The sequence below is a fragment of the Rosa chinensis genome, chromosome 4, assembly GCF_002994745.2.
Source record: "Rosa chinensis cultivar Old Blush chromosome 4, RchiOBHm-V2, whole genome shotgun sequence".
In the NCBI taxonomy this organism is placed as follows: domain Eukaryota; kingdom Viridiplantae; phylum Streptophyta; class Magnoliopsida; order Rosales; family Rosaceae; genus Rosa; species Rosa chinensis.
In genome coordinates this window covers 63,157,741-63,183,907 of record NC_037091.1, presented here as the reverse complement: position 1 = coordinate 63,183,907, position 26,167 = coordinate 63,157,741, and the positions used below count along the sequence as shown (strand labels likewise).

Genomic DNA, 26,167 nt, shown 5'->3' with positions numbered 1-26,167 from the left:
TAGCTCGAAAGTATTAGATGACCATGCTTTAGCCTAGCCTTGCCTCACAATATAGAAATGTACAACATATATTAATATTTTCAATCATCACGACCAAAAGGAAATTAGAATATTAGATATATACTTTTTTTTTTCTTTTCAAATATTAATAATTAATAATTAATTCCCAGGTTCTCAAGCTTCTGTTTCCTCGTCTATATATATTCTCTCCAAAGTTACTTGCACCTTTGTAAAATCGCCATCTCCATTTCTCTCTCTCTCTCACACTCACTCTCACACTCACACTCTCTGTGTGTTTCGCTTCTCTCTCTCTCACATCACCCGTACCACAGCCAGCAGAGACGCCCAGAAACAGAGCAGCTGGCTAGCAACTCTAGCAGAGAGTACGTATATATACATATACATCGATCTCTCCCAGTTCGTTATCTAACGGTTTTTCCGTCCTCTACCACTTTTGCCCTTCCCCTCTCCTCAAATTCTCACCCTAATGCCATCCCCACTCCGCCACCAGATCTGAAACAACCCGAGACGTACCCTTGACAACTTCATCTCTAGTTAATTCACATACGTAGCTAATTAATTAAAAATGATTTCCTGGAACGACCTCTACAAGGTCTTGACGGCGGTGGTGCCTCTCTACGTGGCCATGATCTTAGCCTACGGCTCCGTGCGGTGGTGGAAGATCTTCTCCCCGGACCAATGCTCCGGCATCAACCGTTTCGTCGCAATCTTCGCAGTTCCTCTTCTCTCCTTCCACTTCATCTCCACCAACGACCCTTACAACATGAACTTCCGCTTCATCGCCGCCGACACTCTCCAGAAGATCATCATGCTCTTCGCCCTGGCCCTCTGGACCAACTTCACCCGAAACGGAAGCCTCGAGTGGATGATCACGATTTTCTCGCTCTCCACGCTTCCCAATACTCTGGTCATGGGAATCCCGCTGCTGATCGCCATGTACGGCCACCGAATCCCGGAGTCCGGCAGCCTCATGGTCCAGGTCGTCGTGCTCCAGTGCATCATCTGGTACACTCTGCTACTCTTCCTCTTCGAGTACCGCGGCGCCAAGCTGCTGATAATGGAGCAGTTCCCGGAGACCGCCGCCTCCATCGTCTCCTTCAAGGTCGACTCCGACGTCATGTCCCTCGACGGCCGCGACTTCCTCGAAACCGACGCCGAGATCGGCGACGACGGCAAGCTCCACGTCAAGGTGAGGAAGTCCAACGCGTCCAGACGGTCGCTCTCCGCAATGACGCCTCGGCCGTCCAACCTCACCGGAGCCGAGATTTACAGCCTCAGCTCTTCCCGGAATCCCACTCCCCGTGGCTCCAATTTCAACCCCTCCGATTTTTACTCCATGATGGGAGTCCAGGGCTTCAATACCCGCCACTCCAATTTCGGACCCGCCGACTTGTACTCGGTTCAGTCCTCCCGAGGTCCGACTCCCAGACCCTCCAATTTCGAAGAGAATTCTGCCCCAATGGCGCAGACGGTTACTTCTCCCCGGTTCGGGTTTTACCCGGCCCAGACTGTCCCCTCGTCGTACCCGGCTCCGAATCCGGAATTCTCCGCCCCCCTCACTAAAACAACCTCCAAAAATAACCAACCGCAACCCCAACCCCAACCGCCGCCGCAGCAGGTTAACTCCAACAACAGTAGCAAAGCGAATCACGACGCGAAAGAGCTCCACATGTTCGTTTGGAGCTCCAGCAATTCCCCTGTTTCCGAAGGCGGAGGGCTCCACGTCTTCGGCGGACCTGACTTCGCCGCGTCGGAGCAATCGGGGCGGTCCGATCAGGGCGCCAAGGAGATCAGGATGTTGGTTGCTGACCACCCCCAGAATGGAGAAACCAAAGGTAATTAACTGTATCATTTAATTTAATCATGTGCAATTAGTATATATCTTTTTTTGTTTTTTGACGATAAATTAGTATATATCGATCCCCATCATTAATTAATCCGTTTAATTTAATTAATTAATGTGCAGTGGCGGTTGCGGAGAGTGACGGCGATCACTACCACCACGGCGGAGAAGCCTTCACGTTCACCGGAAAGGTTGATCAGGGAGAGGAGGAGAGAGAAAAGGAGGGGCCAACCGGACTTAACAAGCAGGGGTCGAGCTCCACTGCCGAGCTACACGGGAAAGGTGGAGGAGGAGGAGGAGTGGGGGTTGATCACGAGTCCAGCGGCGGAAAACAAATGCCTCCGGCGAGCGTTATGACGCGTCTGATCTTGATCATGGTTTGGCGGAAGCTTATCCGCAATCCCAACACGTACTCTAGCCTCATCGGTCTCATCTGGTCGCTCATCGCTTTCCGGTGAGACGAAACCTACATTATTTTTTTGTCTGCATTATATTTCATTTAATTAAAGGGATGATTAACCAAAGTATTAATCGTAGGTGGGGCGTTGCTATGCCAAAAATAATAGAGAAGTCGATCTCCATTCTGTCCGATGCTGGGCTAGGAATGGCTATGTTCAGTTTAGGTAAGTTGCATTTCCTCCGTTAACGCTCTTTTCAAGTATTGAAATTTTACACATGTAAACTGAACTGATAAATTTATTTTTGAGTTATACTTATATCACAACCAATAATAAATCTAACAACTAATGTGTTCCGGAGTAAGTAACAAATTTTTATGGGCTGTTAGATTTGTTCGGTAAATCACACAATAAATAATTCTAATTCTTCATTATATTTTCTTAGTTTCAATATTTATGAGCACTATAGAGTTTTCGTTCTTGCTGTGGCGCTGGAGCATAAGCGTGGCACAGTGTGAGTGGTCGGCACTGATTGCCTATTCTGTCAACGAAACTAGCTGCTATAGTATGATGGGGTCATGGGGTGTGTGGGTAATATTCTATCAAATTACTCACAACCATCCGCTGGTGGCCTTTTTTTTTTTTTTGGTGGTCACAAGAAATTGGATAAAGCTAGGAGTATACAGTAGTTTCTTTCTTGGACTATAAATGAGTTGATGGTATTTGAGTATTGACCACCCGACATGTAGGTCCGGCCGCTGGCCAGGGTCGGTGGGTATTGGTTGTGATAGATGCCAATGCGGACTAAATTAGTGAAAGTAGTTGAAATCTACACACAAAGAGAAATCAAACAAACAAGCGCTCTTTTTCTTTTTCTTTTTCTTTTTCTTTTTTGTCGTTGAAATTAGACCGGAATCAATTTTTGAAATTAATCTTAAGTTTTGGTGTTTCCATACTACATAGTACTATAGAATACAAAGAAATTAGAGGTTACGTACATAGTGATCTGAACTAGTATGTGAATGAATTTGACAGGTCTTTTTATGGCACTTCAACCAAAGATAATAGCATGTGGAAACTCGGTGGCCGGGTTTGCAATGGCCGTGAGATTCCTCACTGGCCCGGCTGTGATGGCTGCAGCCTCCATTGCTGTTGGGCTACGTGGCACCCTCCTCCACTTAGCTATTGTCCAGGTAACTACTTTCTTTATTTCTTATCAGAATCTTCCTCCTCATCCACCTTCATTGTTGTTGGGCTACGTGTCGTTCAGTTATTATCTAACATAACACGGAATATATGTCAAACTCAGGCTGCACTTCCTCAAGGAATTGTTCCCTTTGTCTTTGCCAAGGAGTACAATGTTCATCCATCCATTCTGAGCACTGCGTAAGTCGAATCTCAAACTCAAATCCCACAATTTGAATTTTGCTTGGCACATTAGCTAATTACTGAATTGATTTCCTCGCAGGGTTATATTCGGGATGTTGATAGCATTACCGATTACGCTGGTTTACTATATCGTTCTCGGACTGTAAGATGTTGTTATCAAAGTTTCTGAAGCAGAGAATAGCTAGACAGACAGAAAGGAATGTGAATTTGCTTGCATGAATGAAGGTCGATCAGTTCGGTTGCGTCGCTCTTTTGGAGGTTAAATGCATGAGGATTTTCCGGCAGAGAGAAGATTTCCAAGTTTTTTGGGAGCTTAGATTTTGACTTGGAGGAAATGACAGCCTTGTTATCAGGATGATGCTTCCCATTACAGGCCAAAGTTTGTCTCTAATTTTCCCCCAGTTTGATGAAAGGGGGGCAACGTAAGCCCGAGCGTGTTAGCTAAGCCTGAGAGAGGAATACAAGGAAGATCCACATATATAATTAGTGATACTATTCTAATTGTCTTCGTTTCGTCAGGCCTCTAGTTTAAAAAAAGAAGTGACGAAATCAGTTCATGAATATATGGAAGAAAAAAGAAAAGAAGAACAGGAAATAGATGGTGCTGCATGCATTTGAATCATGATTGTATAGTTTGTTACTTAAAAGTTCCTAGTGTATTATTGTAGGTTTGTTGGTTCTTAGTGTTGGGTTTTGAATATCTTTTCTCAAAATATTGATTGCCCGTGGAATGTGGATCCTGCGCCAATTATTTGCGCTTGTCTTTTTCCTTGGATTTGTAATACTTCTACACAATTTTGATCATGATCTTAACTCAAAAAGGGGGATTTTTGTCAATCAATTTGTTAATACTAATTGCGAAGAGTCAAAGACAACGATACGCATTTTTTCAGCAAGACAGAGACCTGATTGGTGTCTTAATTTCACCCATTAGTAAAAGCAACACTACCAAGCAGGAAAAGGGTTATATGTAGTAGCCGCCTAGTGGGAGATACTTCATCTTCTTCTTGCTAAATCTGTTGCATTATATAATAAAATTTTAGAGCCGTTATCTTATTATGTAGGTCACACCACAAACAGTAATTAATCTAATAATTTTTATATTCAAAATTTCAATACTAACATTACGAAATTAAGAGAGAGAAAAAACAACGAGCAAAGCTGCAAAAGAATTAGATAAGAACAGCGAAAATAAGCTTAGCTGCTGGAGTCAGAACTCAAAGCAGCTAATCAGATTGAGAGTAGATTACTTTTTCAGCCATAGAGCTTTAGGCTTTTGATGGAAGCGCCCATACCACAACCCACAGTCCCACACAAAGGTCACAACCCTAAGCTACCCTACTTTTAGTTTGGACGCGGACTCGTCACTTCCCACGAGCTAGGCCCGCCGGAGTCGGCAGAGTGCACCGGTCCAACATTTTTTGGCTAATTGGGAAAATGATGGAACCAATCAATCGGGTAGTTATATCTCAGTTTCATTCTTTCATAATAATGAATCACAGGACCATCTTTCATCGAAAACAAATTATCACAGGACCATCTTTCATCGAAAAAGAATGATCACAGGACCATCATCACCTCTCACGAGTCGATGGTGATCATCGGACTCATCATGTTTCAAGCCAGTAGATCTTTAGATGATGATGGAAGAGATCATGCATCCGATCCAGGCCCCCTGTATGTCAGTTCCACTATAAGCAATCAAGGACATGCACGAATCATCTTTCTCTTTTCTTCTTAAGTGGTCTATCATTGTGTGAAGATGTTTACGTACATAGAAATTTAATTTACCATGTGGAAATGACACAAAAATAAAAAAAATCTATTATGTTTAGGTGTTTTAATTTCAACTCTTAATATTAAATTAAAAAATAGATTACCAATAAATTTACTAGTTTTATAGTCACATGCTCTACATGTGTAAAAAATTTTGAATATTATTATATTGAGAAAAATAGAAGTTATTTGAGAAAAAAGAAAGTGATAAATTATATCAATAATGGGTGGTTACTGCAGTATAGGTTGTTAACTATCTGAAAAATAATTTATTTTCTTTTTTATATAATTTTTAATTTTTCTATTTACCATACTACCACTTAATTATTAAAAGTTATTTAAAATTAATATAAGATCTAACTCTTTTTTTTTCCCCACTTTCTCTAGCTAACAAAATATCTTCTCTTAAATATAACTAACATTTATCTTCTTCTTTTTCTTTCTAAAAATAAAAAAGAAAACAGTTATTGTAGAGAAGAAATAATGGGAGAGAAAAGTGGGTTGTGGGTTCTATTTTTATTTATTTATTTTTAATAAAAATATTTTTTTAAATGACATAATTGTACTTGTGATTTAATTAATTCTCAAAGTTTATTAATTTCTCAGGGTCATTTATGTCAAAATTTTAGATTTTGACTAACAGACCATTTTATCTTAATAATAGTATAAATATAGATAATCATTAGTAATTGACTAAAGAAAATCCTTATAAGTTCATGTACGTTGACCAACCACTGCAAGTGGCCTAGTGATTCTTGCCTAGTTGGGTGTGCTCCCCAACCTAGATTCGAATCCCGAAGCTGTCAAAGTGGCCAGACACTGTGCTGCAATGCCACTTTGCTGCAATGTACAGTTGAAGCATTTCACATGCGCCGAAAGGGTTTATCTTGAGTCTAGTAAGCTTTTGGGTTCTCCTTGACAAAGTCAAAAAAAAAAATACAAAAAAAAAAATGTACGTTGACCTGTAATGACTAATGAGCATTAAAGTAAGTAGGAAATATGTTATCCCTAATTCCGTTATCCTCATTTCATCCATAATTTGTCTCTTACTATGAATCGAACTAAGTTATACGTAAATCTGGAAGAGATTTTTAAATTAAATTAAAAAATAAATGAATAAATAAATAAAAAGCCCTCATTAAAGCACCAAGTTAAAAGAGGACCCTAACACGAGCTGTTCCAAGTTTTGAGGCGATCAATAATCATGTAGTTCCGGAAGGGAACATATGCAATTGCAATGGAATTAGACCGAGGCCCTAAACGAATATAGATATGATAATTAAGCAAGCAGTATGAGAGTGGATATAAATAATTAAGGATTAAGGACCAAGCAAGTTGCAGGCAGGCATTAAATCCCGGAAGAAGGATGCAACATTGCAAGACCAACATGCATGCTCGATATTGCTGAGACCACTACTCATCATCGATCTCGATAATGAGCCTGAGCCAGCCAGCACAGACCGAAAACGATGGCCTTGGTAAACTACGAAACCCCTAATAATCTTCCTGCAACGCTCTCACATGGTTTTGTAGCCACAATGCAACAAATTAAGCTCTCACCCCCCACGTGTGCTCATCTTCGATCACTTTCATACACATAGATTCATGCTAGCCTTGTTTATTGATTATTATGTACTAATATCTGGGTTTTGTATTTGTTGTTGGCATGGCCTTGTGGGTGGAAACTGATGGATTAGATGGATAGGAACGAACTGCTTATTCTTCTTCACTGTTTTTACTCTCTATGTGACAAATTGTTGGATAACATGTGGCGCCAATTGATATTAGAGTTTCTTTTCATCTTCTACAATCTACATTGCTTAGGGTTTAAGCTTTTGCTTTGTGTATATATTGAGAGTCGCTCAAAATTTTGAGAGTTATACCGTTAGTTGTAAATTAATCTTTAATGCAAAGTAATTGTCATGAAATTTTTAACGCGATTCCATTCTAATAAAGAAACCATTCGTCGGATATACTCCAAAAAATCTCATTCTAAATAACAAAATCTATCTTTTTCTTGGCAATTAAGAGTGTCAAGTCTTCAATAATGACTATATCTATGTCCTTTTACATGGATGGTAAAGATGATCAGAGGGACCACAGGGCAAGTCACTAAGAGCAACTAATTGATAGGAGCAAATTAAAGTTAAATAGACCAGAATGTGGCCATAGGCTTATATAGATGATAGAGGCCACAATGTGCATGCATATATAAATAGCACATCGATGTAGACGTACTTAGTGGGCAGCTGGGCATGGCATGAGGACGTACCAAAGATCATCGTACAGTTCATGAGGCACACGTGGCTAAAGCATATGCTTGGGTCCAAGCTCATGTGGATGGCTCTCGATGCCCATACCGTACGTGTTCTGGTGTTCATGTGGAGCTTAAGCTACTTAGCTAGCCAGGGTTTGAAATTACAACAGTGATTGAGCACAGGCAGCCAAACATGCCATGGATGGGGCATGGTACATACTATATAGTATATAGTATATACAATTAGCTAGCTAGCTAAAGCTTATATAAATCGAGGGAAAGAGATCGAGAAAAGAAGATTGGGGAAAGATCGATCAGTATAGATAGAATCAAAGCCTGGTAGGGACTGTTTGAGAAGCAAGTTCGGCTGAGCTTTTGGACTTTCATGGTTGTAGCCTTTCTTTCGTTACAAAAATAATGGACCCAAAACCCTTAAACCCCCAAATGCAAACGTGACAAGAACCACACTAATTGGGCAGGGACTAGTTAAGGGTCCTACTGTTTTTCAGAGTCTTTTCCTTTCAAGGAACTGTGCGTGGATGATAACTATGGAAGGCCAAACAAAACAGTCCCCACTGATGTTGTTACATATAAATGGCAGAACTTGAATCGTGTCCTGAAAGTCCAGGTCTATCTTTGAATTTACAAGAGATCAGATTGATTTTGAAGTATGAGTAGGATTTGATCGTTTATTGCTAGTTATTCGGTACGTACAGTGCTGTCAGTTTGTTCTTTATACACTGCATGCACTTACTCAAAGGTACAAAATCCAAGAGTCAGAAGATCAACAACAGTTGTTGAACATTGAGATGAATATATATATCTAACATTCAACTCGAAGTTAATTTACTGAAATACAAAATCTAGAATAAGGTAGATACAAGATTTACAACTTCCGAGAGGAAATACTTACTAAGCTACTTTTTAAATATATTCACTAATTTTTTGTCATGCGATCCATACAATTAGATTTTTGACTAATATGACTGAGTTCGTCTACATACGATGAGGAGAAAACGTGTTTTAATCCAAGTTTTTATGTTCGAATTACGTATTTGCTATATTACCTTTCTTGGTCGAAACTATAATGTTTAAGCAAGCTAGCCTCTAAAATTAATCAACAATTAAGGAGCACTGAAGCACTTTCGGGCGATTGACAAGAAACCAAAAACCCCATATCACAGTTCACATAGAAGTTATATTAGAAAGGATATTTGATAAGCTAGTAATTGGGACTGTTGTAATATCTTATGCGTACTTAGTAATATAAGAATGGGGTATTATCAACAATTAATTTTGGTGGGCTTGAAGATGATGAGTAGGGCATGCAGCTGGATATACAAAGAAACATATGGTGCTGTCCTCGTGCGCGTGGCTTCATTCGATCTCCAAACTCCAGCATACATAATGGCCATGCTCCTAATCTGCAGGCACCAAGTCTTCATAACATTTATGATTTATCAAATCTTACCACCCAATTATAAGACTGATTATACTGTATCACTTAAACACATCATCAATTATACCCTACTTTGTTATACACAAATTTATTCAGGTGAAAAAGAGAAGAAAAAAGAAAATCTGTCCACGATTCGTATACACAGTAGTAATCCAGACCAAACTGAGATCAAGCATTTCAGATAAGATAACAATTAAGTTTTTGAGCAAGTTGGACCAGAACATTAATAGGCGTTGTTGATGAGATAAAAATAAATGCAAGGAAACAAAAATGAATCGAAAACATTGAGAGGGGGTGGCCATGGCGTCGTGGTCAGTGTAGGGTGAATAACGAACATGAACCAGAGAGAGATGGACCATTTTAATCGATCGGGACCATTTGGAATTAGGGTGGTGGGTGCGTTGAGAAGAATTGAGAGGGACATTGCAAGCATATATATTCACCCTCATTGTCGATTAACATACTTTTACTTAATAAATTTATAATCCAACAGTCCATATCTTAAATTAGCCTTAATTTAAAGATCATCTCTTTAAAAAATCAATCAAATCAGAAATCGTTTAATTATCTCATTGAATCAAACAAATAGATGATTCTAATAAAACTTACTACTATTATGATGAACCGTTCATGTATTTCATAGAAATAAATAATTAAAAAGTCTTTAATTTGATTGATTTTTTACAGAGTTAATCTTTGTATTACATTATACAACATGAATTGTTGTATTAGAAAATTATAAAGTTATTATGTGTTAATCGCAAGAGATTGTGAATATATTCATTCAATAAGAGGTGAACCTAAGAATTATCCCACACAAAATTACAAAACAATCCCCACGAAGTTAATCAACACCAGGTTCTGGAATGCTTGATCGCCGTTGTTGGTGATTTTTCTCTTTATCTAGCTAACTCGGGGGTTTAAATCATGTCAAGGCTAGGAACCTAGGACCCATGAGTTTCTCCATTTGATTAGTGATATTGTATCTACTAGACTTTTAATTTTATATCATGAGTTCATATGTATTAGGTCTTTTAGCTTTAACTTAATAGGCACACCAATTTCAGACGCCTTGCCCAGCTGATCTTTCAAAGTCAAGTCATAGATAAAATGATATTTTTAGCAATTGAAGATTTACACCATCCATACAATGAATCAATCAATCTGCAACCCTATTTCTGTTGAAAAAACACTTTACCTCTATAACGTTATAGGAGCACTTAATGTGAAACACTTTTAGCTAGTATTTAAGGAAAATTCGATTAGAACTGATTGGCTACTCACCCGTTGAATTACCACCCTCGAACAAGGGATGGAGGCCTCGGAGGGATGGAAACCTGCTAAATCTTATGCTTGCTTTACCTATTCCTTCTTCTGTTTGGTCTTAGTTTTCTCAGGAGTAGGGTTAAGGTTCATTAGCTAGTGAGCTAGGTATTCTTTTTTTCTTTTTAATATATATTGACCCAAAAAAAATTCCTCCAACTTCCAAACCAACCAACCAGCAGATCACTAGGCATGCACTTATAGCGCAATATCAGAAAATCTGCACTTTTGGGTATCTTTTATTAAACCGGGCCAGCCCATTTTATTGAGTCGCTATATGCTCCCAAAAATCTACAACAACGTACTAAGCTAGCTAGCTCACAGCTTGAAAATTTAACACAAAATTTTGACCGTTAATTCCATTGAAGGCATACATTTGATGAAATATATAGAAAACATGAACCCTCCATTCGCTAGTCAAATAAATAGCTGCGCCATCAATTTTATCCAATCTAAAACCAGGAAAGGAAATCATTTGCAATTTAAATTTCCTCTATTAACGACAAGATTATTTTCCTTGCTTGCTCTTGAAGGTATCGTTGAAATAATCGCGTAACTAGATCCGTTGCATTCTTAATTGTTTGGGAGTCAAAATGTCCGATCCACAAATTCTGACAACATTGGAAGAAGGTGCCGGCAGCTCGCCTCCGACTAAGAGCAGATTTTCCGGGCTTTGTTCATCTTCTAAGATTGTTCACCTTCTCCAAAAGGTAACCAAGAATATAATTGATAATAAATTGGCAAGGTCTAGCAGCATAATTATTCAATTTAATAAACTACATTGCATGCGTGCATGCAGCTAATTGCAGAGGTGCTGGGTACATATTTCTTGATATTTGCCGGGTGTGGTTCGATAGTGGTGAACAAGATATATGGTTCAATAACATTTCCAGGGGTGGCTGTAGTCTGGGGCTTAACCGCTATGGTCATGATCTATTCTGTTGGTCATATCTCCGGCGCCCATTTTAATCCCGCCGTCACCCTTACTTTTGCCATCTTTCGCGATTTTCCTCTCAAACAGGCATATTATTACGCTAATTCTTTAAGCATTTTGATTGTGAGTAAGCTTCTTGATAATTTATTAATTAACTCAGTGCATATACATGCAGTTACCTCTGTACATCGTGGCGCAGCTTTTAGGTTCCATACTTGCGAGTGGGACGTTATGCCTTTGTTTCACCTTACATCCGGATGATTTCTTTGGAACTGTACCGGTTGGATCATATGTTCAATCTTTGGTCATTGAAATCATTGCCTCATTTCTCTTGATGTTCGTCATTTCCGGCGTTGCCACAGATAATAGAGCTGTTAGTAATTATCTCTTTAATTACGTAAAATTAGCTGTGCTTCGATCATGTCATTACATAATTAAAGATTCTAACTCGGAGCTAAAAAATGCAGATTGGCCAAATGGCAGGAATTGCTATAGGAATGACCATATTAGTCGATGTCTTCGTTTGCGGGTATTTACCTATGTTCTTGCTCTTTTAGTTAAGACCTCTACAATTTATCAATTTAGAAAATTATAGTTTTGATTGATTATGATGCTAACTAATGTCAATGCTAATGATGAACAGGCCTGTATCAGGGGCGTCGATGAACCCAGCTCGGAGCATTGGGCCAGCATTGATTATGAAGATCTTTAAGGGACTCTGGGTTTACATTGTAGGTCCAATCATTGGGACAATATTGGGTGGATTTGCTTACAATTTGATAAGACGCACCGACAAACCACTCCGGGAAATAACGAAGAGCGCTTCCATGTCGATCAAGAGCGTTCCCATCCTCAAGTCCATGTCCAGGAACACCACTTTCAACAGTAGAACCTAACGTATCAACAATGATCATCGACGTTGAAGATCTTCATGGAACTGCACATCATCCTCGTCATCGATCTTCTCTATGTACGTACGTAGTCTGTCCGCCCGGCGCACACAACCAATGTGGAGGTACCAGCGGGTTAGCTTAGCTAGCTTTTATATGTATATATCTTTAACCAGGGTTTATTTTAACTCCAATATTGTATAACTCAAGCAATATGATGACCTTCCTTCCTAGCTAGGTTGCTTCTGTACTCCAGATGTGAGCCTATTAAGAAAAATTATCATCGATAAATAGATCAAAAGCACGTGGAGCTCATCCACATGATTAGTCACTCACTTATACAATAGACTAGTTCCATTTGATAATTGATATAGCCATCCCACCTAATGGTTTCTGTAGCTGCATGAGATCATTGACTGCCATCTACAATACATATGCATGCCACATGGGTAGGGTATAGTATTGTTTCATTTTTGTTACCTTGCAGCAATGGTGACATTGTCTTCTGATATATAACTGGATCAGTACTGCATATAGTTAAAATATGAGTAGCAATTTGAGATCTGTTTGGTTGGTTGGAAGTCTCTTTTGTTACTGAGAGGATTCCATTGTTCTATACCTATAATTGATCCATGCTCGTTGGGATTTGGTAGATACTATTTTCGATAAACTTTGCCACACAAATTGGAAGTTATTGGACCAAAAGCTTCTGAAGTATAAAAAGGATCCCACTCTATCCCTACCCATCGCACCGTTGTTAAAGGCATTTGGACATAGCTTTTAAGACCGTACACAACTAAGGTTTTAAATATTACTATCGGTAGATATATCAAATGTTGGAGAGGAAAAATCTCATATTAAAAAAGTGACAAATAAAATATTGTTTAAGGATATCTCTATTTGTGTTTAGCCCAAACTCTAGGTTACTTGAGTTAGTGGTAATAGAGTTATAGTTAGAGAGAATCTCGAAGAATATCTTAGAGATATCCATTCATTGTATGATTATCTTTCCTTGTATAATTCAGACTCTATGTATTGTAATCCTCTATATAAAGAGACTCCGATTATCAATGAGAATACACAGTGATTATCTCTCAATTTCTGATTCCCTGAAACACGTTATCAGCACGAAGTCCTAACCCTGAAGCCCTAAATTCGTAGCCTTCAAATTCCAGAAACCACCACCCCCACCTTGAAGGTTTCGACCCCAGGAGTCCAGAACCGGCGGCACCACCCCAAGAACCGGCCGGAAAAATACCGAACCGGCCCTCAGAAGTACCAGAAACCCCTCTGCCCTGTTTAAGGCTTTTTCCTCCGCCTCTGACATCCGTACTCCATCACCTGCAGCGCCTCAAACCCAGATTACCGGAACCGGAAAAATAACCATCGGAACCGGCCTGGAAACATCCGAACCGGCCACCAGAAAAGACTACAACCGAACTGGCAGGAAAAAAAAAAAAAAAAAAAAAAAAAAAAAGGAGGCAGAAGCAGAGCCTAGCCCAAGCAACAGAGCAGCCCTAAGCCCAGAAGCAAAGGACCAGCCCACGGCCCAGAAGGAAGAAACCGGCCCGAAGCCCAACCAGTCAGCCCTGCCACGTCAGCACCGGGTCTGCCATGTCAGCGCCGCACTGCCACGTCAGCTCCGATCTGCCACGTCAGCACCCCCGGTCAACCGTCAGTCAACGCCGGTCAACACTTTTCAGGCCAACTTTTCCGGCTAATTTTTAAGGTAATTTTTTTTTCTTCTAAAAGTTCCCGTTTTTGAAGTTTTTTTTTTTTAATTTCTTCTTCTTTTCTCGGGGACTTCCAACATCCCTTCTTCTACCCCCCTTTCTTCTTCATAGGGGAGACCAAAAGCCGAATTGTGGGGGTTCGTGCTCACTCCAAGCTTGGAGCTTGTAAAATCCTCCAAACTTAGAGTTTGTTGAGAAGAAAACGATCGACCACATACATTGTTATTTCAATCTAATCCAAAACCTTGGAATCGGATTTTCTTGGAAGCGACTACGCTCAGAAAATCCCTAATTTCTTGGAAGCGACTACGCTCAGGAATTTAATAGTTTTTTGTAGTAGCCTTTTTCGCTCCCAAACTAACCCTAATCTTGTGTTGTTTTTCAGGATGAGTTACCTGAATAAGCTGAACTTTGTTCCACTAGAGACAACTGGCGCAGGATACCATAGGTGGGTCCGAGATGTGCGCCAACATCTTAAGGCTGATGGACTTCTAGAAGCCATCCAAGAGCCTAGTCAGAACGTGCTCTCCATTGAGCAAGCTACTGCTTTTGAAGCAAAACAAGCTAAAGCCATAATTCTCATGACAAGGCACATGAATGACGCGCTCCAAAATGAATACCTCAATGAGGAAGACCCAAGAAAGCTATGGGTAGAACTTGAGCAGCGATTTGGCAACGTTCGTGACTCTCTGCTTCCTGATTTAGAAGTGCGATGGCATAGCCTCCGCTTTTATGATTTCAAGTCTGTGCTTGATTATAACTCGGAAGCTCTTCCTATCAAGTCTCTGATTAGAACTTGATACGATGTTGATCGAGAAGACTCTCTCTACCTTCCCCGTCTCTGCACTGATGATTTCAAAGAATTATCGGATTAATGTAAATGTAGGACGTATCATAAGGTTTTATGAGCTCATTGGCGCCATGAACGTAGCTGAAAAGCACGACAATATTCTTGTGAAGAACTATAATGCTAGACCCGTGGGAACTAAGCCTATTCTGGAGTCTAACTATAGTCGCGCTCCCAATGGAGGACGCAAGGAGTGAAACCCTAAGAGTAGGGACAATTCTGGACATTCTGGTCCATATGTTCGCCCTAAAGAGGAAGGAAATATCCAAGAGGCGTGCACGGAATCGTGGAGGTCAACGTGTGAAGAGAGAGAGAGGCGGAGCCTCCGACCATGGTGGTAACGCCACCAAGAGCATAGGTCGTCCAAATCGCACCCCAATGGCGCCTCGATCAAGGGAGCCTGACCATAATGATGTTTGTTTTCGATGTGGATCAACTGAACATTGGGCCAAAGCATGTACAGCACCCCAGAATGTTGCAAATGCATACAAGACGTATCGTGAAGCAAGGGAAGCAAATTACATGGAACAAGAAGATCAAGATGGAGATCTCGATCTAAGGGTGGAAGACTACAAGGATCAAGACCCAGAAACTGGTGATTTTGATTAAGTCTTTTTATTTTCCAAGAGATGTAGGCCATTGCCATATTACTTTTGTAGTAGATGCCAATGATATTAGTCTTTCTTCAAAGTAGGCGTACTCAATGTAAAAGTGATGTCTAGAAAGGTTTTGAGATAAGTGGTACTTAAGCGAGCTTTGCTCCACCGACATCTCTCTACTCACCTGGTCACATTTACATTAGAATTACCGAAAGAAGTTAGCCGACTACCATTGTTTGCATTAACTAGTTTATTGGATTAGATTTTCTTTGGTTAAAAGAAACGATGATGTAATTCCGTTTGGCTTATTAATAAAAGTTGAGTTCTCTTCTTTATGACTCCTTTTTAATTACGAGCTTTTCTACACTCTTAGGGCAAATTGCCCTATGAATAGCCAACGGATTCCATGCGAAAACGCATGTAGAGAACGGAGATGAGTTCCTTTGCTCAGGCCCAACCAAAAATCTCATTGGTTGCTTCTAAAGCCTCTCGCTCATTTTGCAAAGCCAGTTCCTTCGGGAACTTAGGACTGAGACCGTCCTACGTAAAGGATATGAAAATACTCATTCTGTTCTTACATCAAATTCATGGGGATTCTATGGACTGATTCAACCAACCTGCGGACGTTTAAATATCTCATGATGTTGGTTGGCACGCAAACACGCTGGTCACGTGTCGTGCCATTTTCCACTTGTAATGCTGTTTATGCTACACTCCTAGCACATATCATATGACAACGGGCTCACTCCCCAAAACATCATATTCAGTCAATTGGATTTGACTATGCTGGAGAATTTGCATCGAAGACTTTCGATGGTTATTGCAATGGGACTGATGTTGGACATCATATTCCCATGTACACACCCAATTGGTCTCGCTGAAAAGACTACGATGATAGTCTGGACATTGGTAATGCGCACCATTCTCCTTATATCTGCTTCAGGTGATGCAATATCGCATGCAGCTATGCTAATTCGTCTACGACCTACCACCACTCAATGTCCCCCTGCGTTACAGCTAGTGACTGGGTACAAGTATTTTGTACTTACGCACATTTGAGTGAGCCATTTATGTGCCCATTGCGCCACCACAGTGCACTATGATAGGTCCTTCCAGACGAATGGGCAACTCAGTTGGATTTGAGACTCCCACAATCGTCCGCCACTTAATGCCCTTGCAAGGCGATCTCCTTACCGCTAGACTTGAGGATGTCACTATGATAAAACAGTCTTCCTGTCGTTCGGGGGAGATAAAAACACAGATGTTCAACAGGAACGACAGGAATTGTTGTGATCTGTCCCCACTATGTCTCATCTTGATCCCTATTAAAGTGACGAGATCACACAAATATGCTGCAAACATGCCTGCAAGGAATGAAGTCCCTACGAGAGGACGTAACGCCACCCTACACGGAGGTAGGCATGGCGCCAACGCCAAAGAGAGTAGCACTCTGGCGTTATAGGCCATGGCCCCAACTATGATGCATGGGAGGCCCGTGGGTTCAAAGGATACATTGGCACAAACCAATCCTTGAATCCGTCTTATAAGAATCTTCCAGGTTATGGTTATCGTTGGGGGACGCCTCAACGTCAAAACCTATTCCTGAGAATATAGAGCTCTATGAAACTTACACTAGTGTACATGAGACGTGGGATAGAAATTCCATCATAATTGATGATGTAGTTGTGCATTTCGTTGCGCATGAGTTTATTGAGTCTAATGATATCGAACCACGCTCTGTTGATGAATGAATGCCAACGTAGAGAAATTTGGCCTAAATGGAAAGATGCGATCCAGGTTAAGATGGATTCTCTAATGAAGAGGAAGGTTTTCTGAGCCAGTAATGCCAACACCTCCTGACATAAAACCTATTGACTAATGGGTCTTCGTTAGAAAGCGTGATGAGAAAAAGATATGGCAATCTCGCCTTATGGCGCAAGGCTTCTCACAAAACGCCCTGGAATCGACTACAATGAGACATATTCTCTCGTAATGGATGTCATTGCACTCCACTACCTTGTCAGTTTGGTAGTTTCCGAATAACTGAATATGCAGCTTACAAATGTGATCACTACGTATCTCTATGGGGATCTAGATACGGAATAGTGAATTTCATTTACCCAAGTCAAGAGGCTCTAGACCACGGGGCGCGTTTACAATAAGATTGAAACGCTCACTAAAGTGACTACTTGATTGGGAAGGGATATGCCCACGCGTTTCTATAACAAGTTTCGGATTCTATCGCGGTTCATGTTGGACATGATCTTCATTAGAAGCCCTTAAAGAGTTAAGGGAAACCGCTGAACACTTGAAATCCGAGTTTGAGATGAAGGATTTTGGGAGAACACGATTATGTCTCGGTTTGGAACTTGAGCATCGTGTTGATAGATGCTTAGGCATTTGACAAGGTCAAACCTTCAAGCACCCCCTTGATCGTTCGTAGTCTTGATCCTGAAAACGATCCTCTTCATTCGAAGGATGATAATGAAGATGTGCTAGAGGCAGAAGTGCCTTACTTGAGTACAATAGGCGCATTATTGTACTTAGCTAACTACACAAGACCGGACTTCTCGTTTACAATGAACTTGTTAGCTACATATAGCTCTGCGCCAACGCGACGCCATTGGATTGGTGTAAAAGATATCTTTCGAGACTTGAGATGTATGATTGATATGGGCTTATTCTATCCCTACAAAGAGATGATGGATTCGGACCCGTCACACACCAGGTACGCCTCCAACACTCGCCTGCGTCCACTATCCCCATCCCAAAACAACATGTGTTTTGGAAGGTTTTGCTGATGTTGGGTATCTCTTTGACCCACACAAAGGTCATTCCCAATCCGGTCAAGTGTTCACCATGGGAAAAGACCGTGACATCTTGGAGGTCTACAAAATAGACCCTAGTCGCTATATCTTTGAACAATGCAGAGATCATTGCTCTTCACGAAGTGGTTTGTGAATGTATATGGATTGGATCCATAATTACGCATGTTCGCACAATTGTGGTTTGAAGTCTACTACAGATGAGCCTACGAGCATTTAGGATAATGCTGCTTGTTTTGAACAAATGAGGCAAGGCTACATCAAAAGCGATAACACCAAGCATAATCAGCAACAATAGAAGTTCCTCAAGATCAAAGTGAATTAGGTTCAATCTGAGGAAAATATGGCAGACTTGTTTACTAAGTCATTGCCCAAATCCACGTTCGAGAAACATGTGGCAAGAATTGGCTTGCGGAAATTATCTGAACTCCCATGATCGTAGTCATCAGGGGGAGATGTCTACATGTTCGTCTCGAATAGTGAAGGGTGTGTTGTGCTCTTTTTCCCCTTCGACCGAGGTTATTTTTGTCCAACTGGGTTTTTGTTATCGGCAAGGTTTTTAACGAGGCAACGAGAGAAGCACCGAGTTTGGACAACACAAGGGGGAGTGTTTAAGGATATCTCTATTTGTGTTTAGCTCAAACTCTAGGTTACTTGAATTAGTGGTAATAGAGTTTTAATTAGAGAGAATCTCAGAGAATATTTTAGAGATATCCATTCATTGTATGATTATCTTTCCTTGTATGATTCAGACTCTATGTATTGTAATCCTCTATATAAAGAGGCTCCTATTATCAATGAGAATACACAGCGATTATCTCTCAATTTCTGATTTCCTAAAACAAATATAACTTATAAGTGGGTGGATCACACCCAATTGTACCGAGACATTTTGTGATTAAAACTCAACACCTAATGGGTGGTTAAGTTGAGACAGTATCAGTACAATGGTGAGCCACGAACCACGCTTGTCGCTGTTTAACATGGTATCAGAGCAGGTCCTTCTCCAATTACGTCTTCAATTATCATAGGCCCGAATTTGGGTTCCTTATATTATCATCAGAAAATTTTGATTGGATTGTTACCACAATATGAGATTTGAGTCCCAATTTCCAATGTGGGAATTGGATTGTTAATTAATTTCATGTACAGACCTAGAGTTAGGTTACACGTGAGGGGGCGTATTGGAGAGGAAAGATCCCACATTGGAAAAATGACAAATAAAATATAACTTATAAGTGGGTAGATCACACCCAATTAAGTTTTTTTTTATTGCTTTTTATTTATTTTTAGGACAATTTTGCCCTCTCCTTCTTTGTAACTTAGAGAGAGAAGTTATCAGAGACCTCGCGGGACTCCAGTGATGGGTGGCCAGCCGCGAACTTTGGCGACCGGAATCCGGCCACAGGTGACCGAAATCCTTAACCTGATTCCGGCATCCGATTTCATTGCCCCCTAATAATACCCAGTAATCATATTATTGCCCCTCAATAATCGTATTATTGCCCCCGAATAATCATATTATTTCCCCCCAATAATGGTATTATTGCCTCCCAATAATTGTATTATTGCCCTCTAATAATCATTTGTGTCGCACTATTACCACCCAAAAACGAGTCAAAACAATAGAAACAAACTTGAAACAAAATCAAATCCCAAACTTGAAGCAGTAATAATTATTAAACATGATCACTGAGCAATTCACAAAGCAAAACCAATTATTTCTTAGCAATTGGATCTCGGCGCCAAAATCGAGGCAGCCGAAAGAGCTTAAAAGAGATAAATTGAGGGAAAGCTCTGTGAGTGAAGGAATGGCGAGGCTGTCGCAGATTACCGGAAAAGCTTGAATGGAGAAGAATTGGAACAAGTGGAGAAGAAAGACGGCGTCGTGAAGTCAAGCCACTGGCCGCCACAACTCGACCTGGAGCTTCTGTCCCTCAAGATCTCCGAGTTATACACTTCTTCAAGGACCTACTTCGCTGCCGTCTAGTTCCCAAAGCCCAACTCCGCTACGAACTCCAGCTACGAGATCACCATCCCCAATCGCCTAGTCAATCGCCGTCCGGCGGAGATGGTAGTGAACTCGGGATCTGGAGTCCATGATCGGAATCCCTTGGCTGCGATCCAAGACCTTGATCGACTCCAAGGATTTGAGGATGGCTTCGTTCACCGAAGCCTCGTCCCATATTTGGGACTTGATTGTTTGGAGCCAGGATCGGAGACAGGAGGGGGGGATGACGATGACAGAGAAAGAGAGAGTGACGATTATGGAGGCCTAGGGCTCAACGATGGAGTAGGTGGCGGTGATGGCCGAGAAATGCCCATTGGTAGCCGGCAGTGATAGAAGCTACGAGGCCTAGGGCTCGACGACGGTGATCTGGGTGAAGAGGCGGATGTGTGTGTGTGTGTGAGAGAGAGAGAGAGAGTGAGAGAGAGAGATGAGTGCAATTTATTAATTAAAATAAGGTTAAAACTGACAATAAATGTTAGATTGGGTAAATTGGACTAAAAAACTCTCAGTGAAGTAAGTGGCTATTTTTAGGCTCAAATTGGGTACGTGGTCACAGCCCCTATATTGTATACCTTGGAGAATCGAGAAGCTGTGACATGCACAGAGTGCATAGCATAGCCATAGCACATGCCTTCAAAGACTTGGCTTAAATCTGTTTGTCCCAATTGTGAATGGTCGGCTCATTCCTAGCAGAACTCAATTTAATGAACGAAATTAAGAAGAGAGGATTTGAGGTCAGAAATAATAAGACGATGGAGAAAAGACAACCGCAATTCTGGTAGCTGATTGATACAACCAAACCACCCTTTTCAAGTATCCCACTCTAGACTTTAAGATTGACTAGCCCATCTTCATCATTATGCTAATCATTCACTGACCAAAACTCTGTGTCCTCCTTCTCCCTCTCAAAGTCTCAGAGCTGGCATGTTAGCCAAACAAGAACTAATTGTGACCCCTAAAATGAAAAAGTAATCAGAACGAGATTTAAAAGCAAAGACACAGTGGTGGGTTTCTTGTCCTGTGTCATGTGACTCATGTGCGTCTGTTTTTGGCTTTTAGCACGCTAGCTTCAGATTCCTAACTAATATTCTTCTCATTTCTTGTAAAGCAAACCTTTTCATTTTCAGGGACACAAACCCCAGCAATCTGCGATTCTTTTCTTGTACCTGAGAAATGCGCCTTTAAAGGCAAACTCCTGTCATTTCTTGCAATCATGTAACTTTAGGTTCTCGATCTTTTTTCGTTCTTTTGGTGAAGCATAAATGGACTTGTTCAATGGCGTCATGCTTGGTTTCTTGTTAGCTTCTTGTCTCTGAAGGATTGGCATTGCTTTGTAGTCATGGCTGGGGAAATAGAAGAACCCTTTTGTTTTAGCTTTCAGGTACTTCTTTATTGTCATCCTTTACCTTATGCTTGATTACATAATTCTGTTGTTCAACTTTTGCTATGACCAATTAGTTGCTAGCTCATAAATTCTACTCAGATTAATTTGAAAAAGTATCTGATCAGGATGGTTATGCGATACAGAAGAAAGAAAAGGATAATTATAGTAAAATTATGTTGAACTAAGGCTTCACTATATGTATTTATGTGATTATGAATTGTGTATTGACTACTGAAATAATTAATGAATTGTGATCTTGATAGTTCTGTAGCTATTTCCTATCTAACAGAAAATATGCTACTTGTTTGAAATGGACAGCCAAAGTCTATACATTCTGGCTCCATATCATTTGGGAGGTTTGAAAACGAAGGCTTATCTTGGGAAAGGAGGTCTGCTTTCTCACATAACAGATATGTTGAAGAGGTTGAGAAATGCATGAAACCAGGTTCAGTTATTGAGAGGAAAGCTTATTTTGAAGCTCATTTTAAGAAGGGTCTTCCCAGACCAAATTTAGCCGAGTGTTATAGAGGTACATGCTACCAAGTCGGCGAGAATGATGTATCAGAGAGTGATGACGCTTACAGAGAAGAATGTGAACTTGAAAATGAAGGGAGCAGTTATGCTGAATCAGATGACCAAAGGTCGGAGGGTTCTGTGTATCTTGGAGATTTTGAAGTCACAGAATGTGAAAAAGAAGAAGATACTGAACTTCCGTCCTCTGACCCTCAGAGGGCACCTGCATTGAATCATATTGCTATTTTGGTGGATGGTGCTGTTGAAGATGTTAATTTTGAGGAAGCGCATCAACCCGAGAAAGGTTGTGCAAAATCTACTTCGATTGTTGAGGAACTGGAGAGAGATGCAAATGAGAATCATAATGGTGATGCAGTGAATGCTGAGGAGCCGCCTAAGAGTGTTGATATATGTTCAAATACTGAACCAGCTGAGTGTGTTGATAAAACCATTGTGGAAAGTGGGAAAAGTACTTCTTCAAAGGTTTGGGATCCTAACACTACTTTCACCATGATAAAAGTCTGTTTTCTTTAGTCACCAATAGTTTATACTACAAATTCCACTGCATTCAATCCAGACATAATTATATCCTGCTAGCATGTTGAAATGTGCTTGTGGCTCTATTTCCTTTTGAGAATCAATGTTATATTGCTTACACTCCTGTCTGTTCTATCTAGTTGAAGGCTGTAAAAGAATCCAAATTTGTAAAGCCTAAGGCCAGCATTTCTCAGGTCCAAAGAAACATTTCTGCTAAGGGATCTGGTATATATCCTATAGAGAATTCCAATACTGGACAAAGAGAGCGTACACGAAGAACGGGTAAAGAAAAGCTCCCATTAAAGACTGCAATGCCAACTAATAAGCATTCTGTTCGCAGAACTCCGAAGTTAGAGGTGAGCATGCATTTGTTATATGATGATATCAAAAGAAAAGATTAATATGAAAAACACCATTCTGTGATGTTCTTCACCCTTTAAATAGTGAATTATATACAAGTCTTTTAGTACTGAAATCTTTCATTAAACATTTCTTTTCTCGTAAATCACACAGGACTCCATGAAGGGAAAATCTTTAAATGAGAGTAAAAGGTACTTAATTGCCTTTTTTTGCAGCTAGAAATCCTATATGCTTTGTTGATTGGAACCTCAAATATGCTTCTCACATTGTTGTAGTGTTAAAGAGTCATCACTTAAGAAGCTTGGTGAACTTCAACCTTCTGCATTCAAGCCTGAATCCAGAGGACGCCAAATGACAAACAGGTATAGGTTCCATCAGAATTTTCCCATTGAATGCTATTTGTGTTTCAATTTTGGAACTGTTGAATTTTTATCAAGTCAAGTCACTTTTCGTACCTTCTATAGGGTTAGTAACGGAGCCAATTTGACTAAGTCTGATGCAAGATCAAGTGTTACAACTTTCAAATTCAAAAGTTCTGAGCGAGCAGAAAAGAGGAAAGAGGCAAGGCACTAAGATTTTCTCCTAGATTTTAGGTTATTAAGAATTTGTGTTTAGATTTATATGGCTTACAACATTTAAATGACTTGTTCCTACAACTTTGTGGCTCATACATTCCAGTTCTTTATGAAGTTGGAAGAAAAAATGCACGCTAAGGAAGATGAAATGAACAAGGTCCAAGCAAGAAAACAGGTATGTGATTAAAATGATTCAATTGCAATATTTCGTATCTGATAATGAGATATTTGACAATGTCAGTGTGGGATTACTGGATTAATGCTGTTGCATGCAGGAAAGGATAGAAGCTGAGACGAAGCAATTCCGGAAAGCCCTCAACTTCAAAGCAGCACCAATGCCTTCTTTCTACAATGTAGCTAGCGCTTCGAGGCCTGATGGGAGCAAGGTAAATAAATTCATTGCATTTAATTAAATTCCAAGTAAGTCAATGAGACCAAATTCGAATTAGAGCATATATAATATGTCTTGGTTCTTTCAGATTTTCTCAACCAAATCCTCTAAAGTAGGAAAAAGCCGAGACAGTGCTGCTGTAAGATCGACATCAGCTTCAGAGTCAGGGAAGAGTGAAGCTGCCACAGGAGAAACTAAATGCAAGATGGCTGAGGCATTTGTAACAAAAAGTGAAGTCACTACTGTGCAGAGGAGTCGAGCATTCGAGAGCAGGAAGGAGGCGAAAAATGAGAAAAACGTGGGGAAGCAGAAAGTTGGAGCCCAAAGAAATAGCAGAGAGATGGTGAGGAAGGGTACTATGAAAGGCGTGGGCTTTGGAAGCAGTTCCAGAATGAGTCATCTAGCAGTTGGTGTTGCCTCATGAATGAAGACTCAAGGCCCCCCTTCTCTAAATGTGCTAGCTCCAATTTATGGTGTTTTGTGACAATCTTCAAGATTCAAAACCAATTTGTTGCTACTAGTAATAGGCCCATGGTCTGATCCTCACATGGGACCTTGTAACAGACCATGTATAAATTGCTTAATTGCAGCTGAGCAGAGACAATGGTTGTGCTGTTTGAGGGAGTAGAATAGTCTTGGCCCTCTTGCCACCTTATATATATGGAACCCAAAGTAAAGTCCATTGCATAACTCATCGAGTAATAAAAGTTGGGAAACAAGTTCTATTTGTACAAATATGTTCAATTTAAAATTAATTATCAATAGATGGAGACATCGAAGATGTTATTTTTCAAGGCTTAAATTTTCCGATGCGAGATTATATTCTCCAACACTCATCAGAATATTTTAGGCATTTTTAATGCATCAGTGTTTTGCTTTCTGGGCTTTGTTTACATTGAAGGCATATAAGTATAGCCTTTCATATGTATAGAGACGCATATGATCTCAATCAATCCATGGTTGCCATTTTAGATGATCGACGACATAAAAGTTAATGAACTTAGCTTGAAATTTACATAAAGTTATTTCAAAAAAAAAATATTACATAAAGTCAGATTGAGTTCATTGGTTGCCAATTCCCCAAGTAACTTGGTAATTACTCAATGAGTCTGTAAGTAAGTTCACATTTTAACCATGATATATATAAGGAAAGAAAGATAGGAACGGAGATGGAATTGGCTTGGCATTTATCTTGAAGGTTCCTGGGGCCTGCCGATTGTTTAAATCAGCTGGTTTTTTGTGCAACACCAAAACAGGTGATGTAACACATGAAATCAAACGGTTACAAAATCCTAATCAACTTTAAGCGCGTTAAGACAAGAGAAAAAGAAGAAAAATACAATGCTATATATACATCACCATCATGATGGAACATCATGTTCATTTCTCACTTTCCTCTCACCTCCATTGACACAAATGCGGTTTCCATTGACACAAACCTTCGATTACACTGACACTAATTAATTGATTGTGACTAATTAACACAAATTAAGTACTAGCTTGCAGAAATTAAAAAGAAAGAAGAAACATGAGTATGACAAGAAGATTGGTGGCGGTGGCTATTGCCATGAGCGTTGACCTAGTGAGGTGGCATGAGGTTGCTGATGAGGCGTCTCCAAGAGCACCATGTTTGTAGTAGAAAGGAAAATAAGGCAGGATAGGGTCAGGAGGAGGGGGACCGTAGCCGTAGCCGCCACCGCCGTTATATGTACTCGGCGGAGGGTTGTAAGGGTAATATCCAGTCGGCGTAGGGTAGGCCGGAGGCGGGTACGTTGTCGGTGTGGTAGGCTGAGGAGGCGTGGTGGTCACCGGAGTTGGAGTAGTAGTAGTACCGGTAGGTGGAGGATAACACGGGTATGCGCATGGATTGTCGGACATTGTTGCCATGGGAAAGTTGATCAGAATGATAGAGATCATCACCAAGAGGAGGGTTGGGAGAAAAGGTTTTGTCTTTGGAGACATGGTGATGGTGTTTGAGTGTGCCAAGGGTTTGTGGTGTTTAAGATTTTAGGAAAATAGTGATGATGAAATGAGAGGAAGGAGGGGGTTGAAGGTGGGAGGAAGAAAACAAGTAGAGAAGAGAGACAAATGGGGAGTGGGTG

General features: G+C 40.4%; 3 protein-coding genes across 5 annotated transcripts; all 3 read left to right on the top strand.

Annotated features, from left to right (window-relative positions):
• Window positions 1-234: 234 nt before the first annotated feature.
• Window positions 235-4,399, top strand: LOC112197037 (auxin efflux carrier component 3). The gene is made up of 6 exons (XM_024337563.2): window positions 235-1,856; window positions 1,988-2,318; window positions 2,402-2,487; window positions 3,298-3,455; window positions 3,572-3,648; window positions 3,731-4,399. The coding sequence occupies exons 1-6, from the start codon at window positions 587-589 to the stop codon at window positions 3,795-3,797; spliced, it is 1,989 nt and encodes a 662-aa protein (XP_024193331.1). The 5' UTR covers window positions 235-586; the 3' UTR covers window positions 3,798-4,399.
• Window positions 4,400-10,920: 6,521 nt separating this feature from the next.
• On the top strand, window positions 10,921-12,625 carry LOC112195978 (probable aquaporin NIP-type). Its single transcript, XM_024336225.2, has 5 exons — window positions 10,921-11,176; window positions 11,266-11,487; window positions 11,576-11,773; window positions 11,868-11,929; window positions 12,044-12,625. The coding sequence occupies exons 1-5, from the start codon at window positions 11,060-11,062 to the stop codon at window positions 12,294-12,296; spliced, it is 852 nt and encodes a 283-aa protein (XP_024191993.1). The 5' UTR covers window positions 10,921-11,059; the 3' UTR covers window positions 12,297-12,625.
• Window positions 12,626-21,317: 8,692 nt separating this feature from the next.
• On the top strand, window positions 21,318-24,859 carry LOC112200573 (protein WVD2-like 7). 3 transcript variants are annotated; one of them, XM_024341611.2, is made up of 9 exons: window positions 21,318-21,686; window positions 22,008-22,685; window positions 22,934-23,095; window positions 23,253-23,290; window positions 23,375-23,461; window positions 23,564-23,660; window positions 23,778-23,849; window positions 23,950-24,060; window positions 24,154-24,859. In XM_024341611.2, exons 1-9 carry the CDS (start codon window positions 21,645-21,647, stop codon window positions 24,487-24,489), a joined length of 1,623 nt encoding a protein of 540 aa, XP_024197379.1. In that variant the 5' UTR covers window positions 21,318-21,644; the 3' UTR covers window positions 24,490-24,859. The 3 variants fall into 3 exon arrangements, with proteins under 3 accessions (XP_024197379.1, XP_024197378.1, XP_024197376.1); XM_024341610.2 differs by having other exon boundaries at window positions 21,328-21,686; window positions 22,880-23,095; window positions 23,790-23,849; window positions 24,154-24,851; XM_024341608.2 differs by having other exon boundaries at window positions 21,336-21,686; window positions 22,880-23,095; window positions 24,154-24,851.
• The last annotated feature ends 1,308 nt before the right edge of the window (window positions 24,860-26,167 follow it).

Bases quoted from the DNA above. Each gene is read 5' to 3' on its own strand.
- LOC112197037 (XM_024337563.2), top strand. From the start codon at position 587: ATGATTTCCTGGAACGACCTCTACAAGGTCTTGACGGCGGTGGTGCCT. The intron at 2,319-2,401 runs GTGAGACGAAAC...TATTAATCGTAG, and splicing joins TGGTCGCTCATCGCTTTCCG to GTGGGGCGTTGCTATGCCAA. The intron at 3,649-3,730 runs GTAAGTCGAATC...ATTTCCTCGCAG, and splicing joins CCATCCATTCTGAGCACTGC to GGTTATATTCGGGATGTTGA.
- LOC112195978 (XM_024336225.2), top strand. From the start codon at position 11,060: ATGTCCGATCCACAAATTCTGACAACATTGGAAGAAGGTGCCGGCAGC. The intron at 11,488-11,575 runs GCATATTATTAC...ATATACATGCAG, and splicing joins GCGATTTTCCTCTCAAACAG to TTACCTCTGTACATCGTGGC. The intron at 11,930-12,043 runs GTATTTACCTAT...AATGATGAACAG, and splicing joins GTCGATGTCTTCGTTTGCGG to GCCTGTATCAGGGGCGTCGA.
- LOC112200573 (XM_024341608.2), top strand. From the start codon at position 21,645: ATGGCTGGGGAAATAGAAGAACCCTTTTGTTTTAGCTTTCAG. The intron at 23,462-23,563 runs GTATAGGTTCCA...TACCTTCTATAG, and splicing joins GGACGCCAAATGACAAACAG to GGTTAGTAACGGAGCCAATT. The intron at 24,061-24,153 runs GTAAATAAATTC...TGGTTCTTTCAG, and splicing joins CGAGGCCTGATGGGAGCAAG to ATTTTCTCAACCAAATCCTC.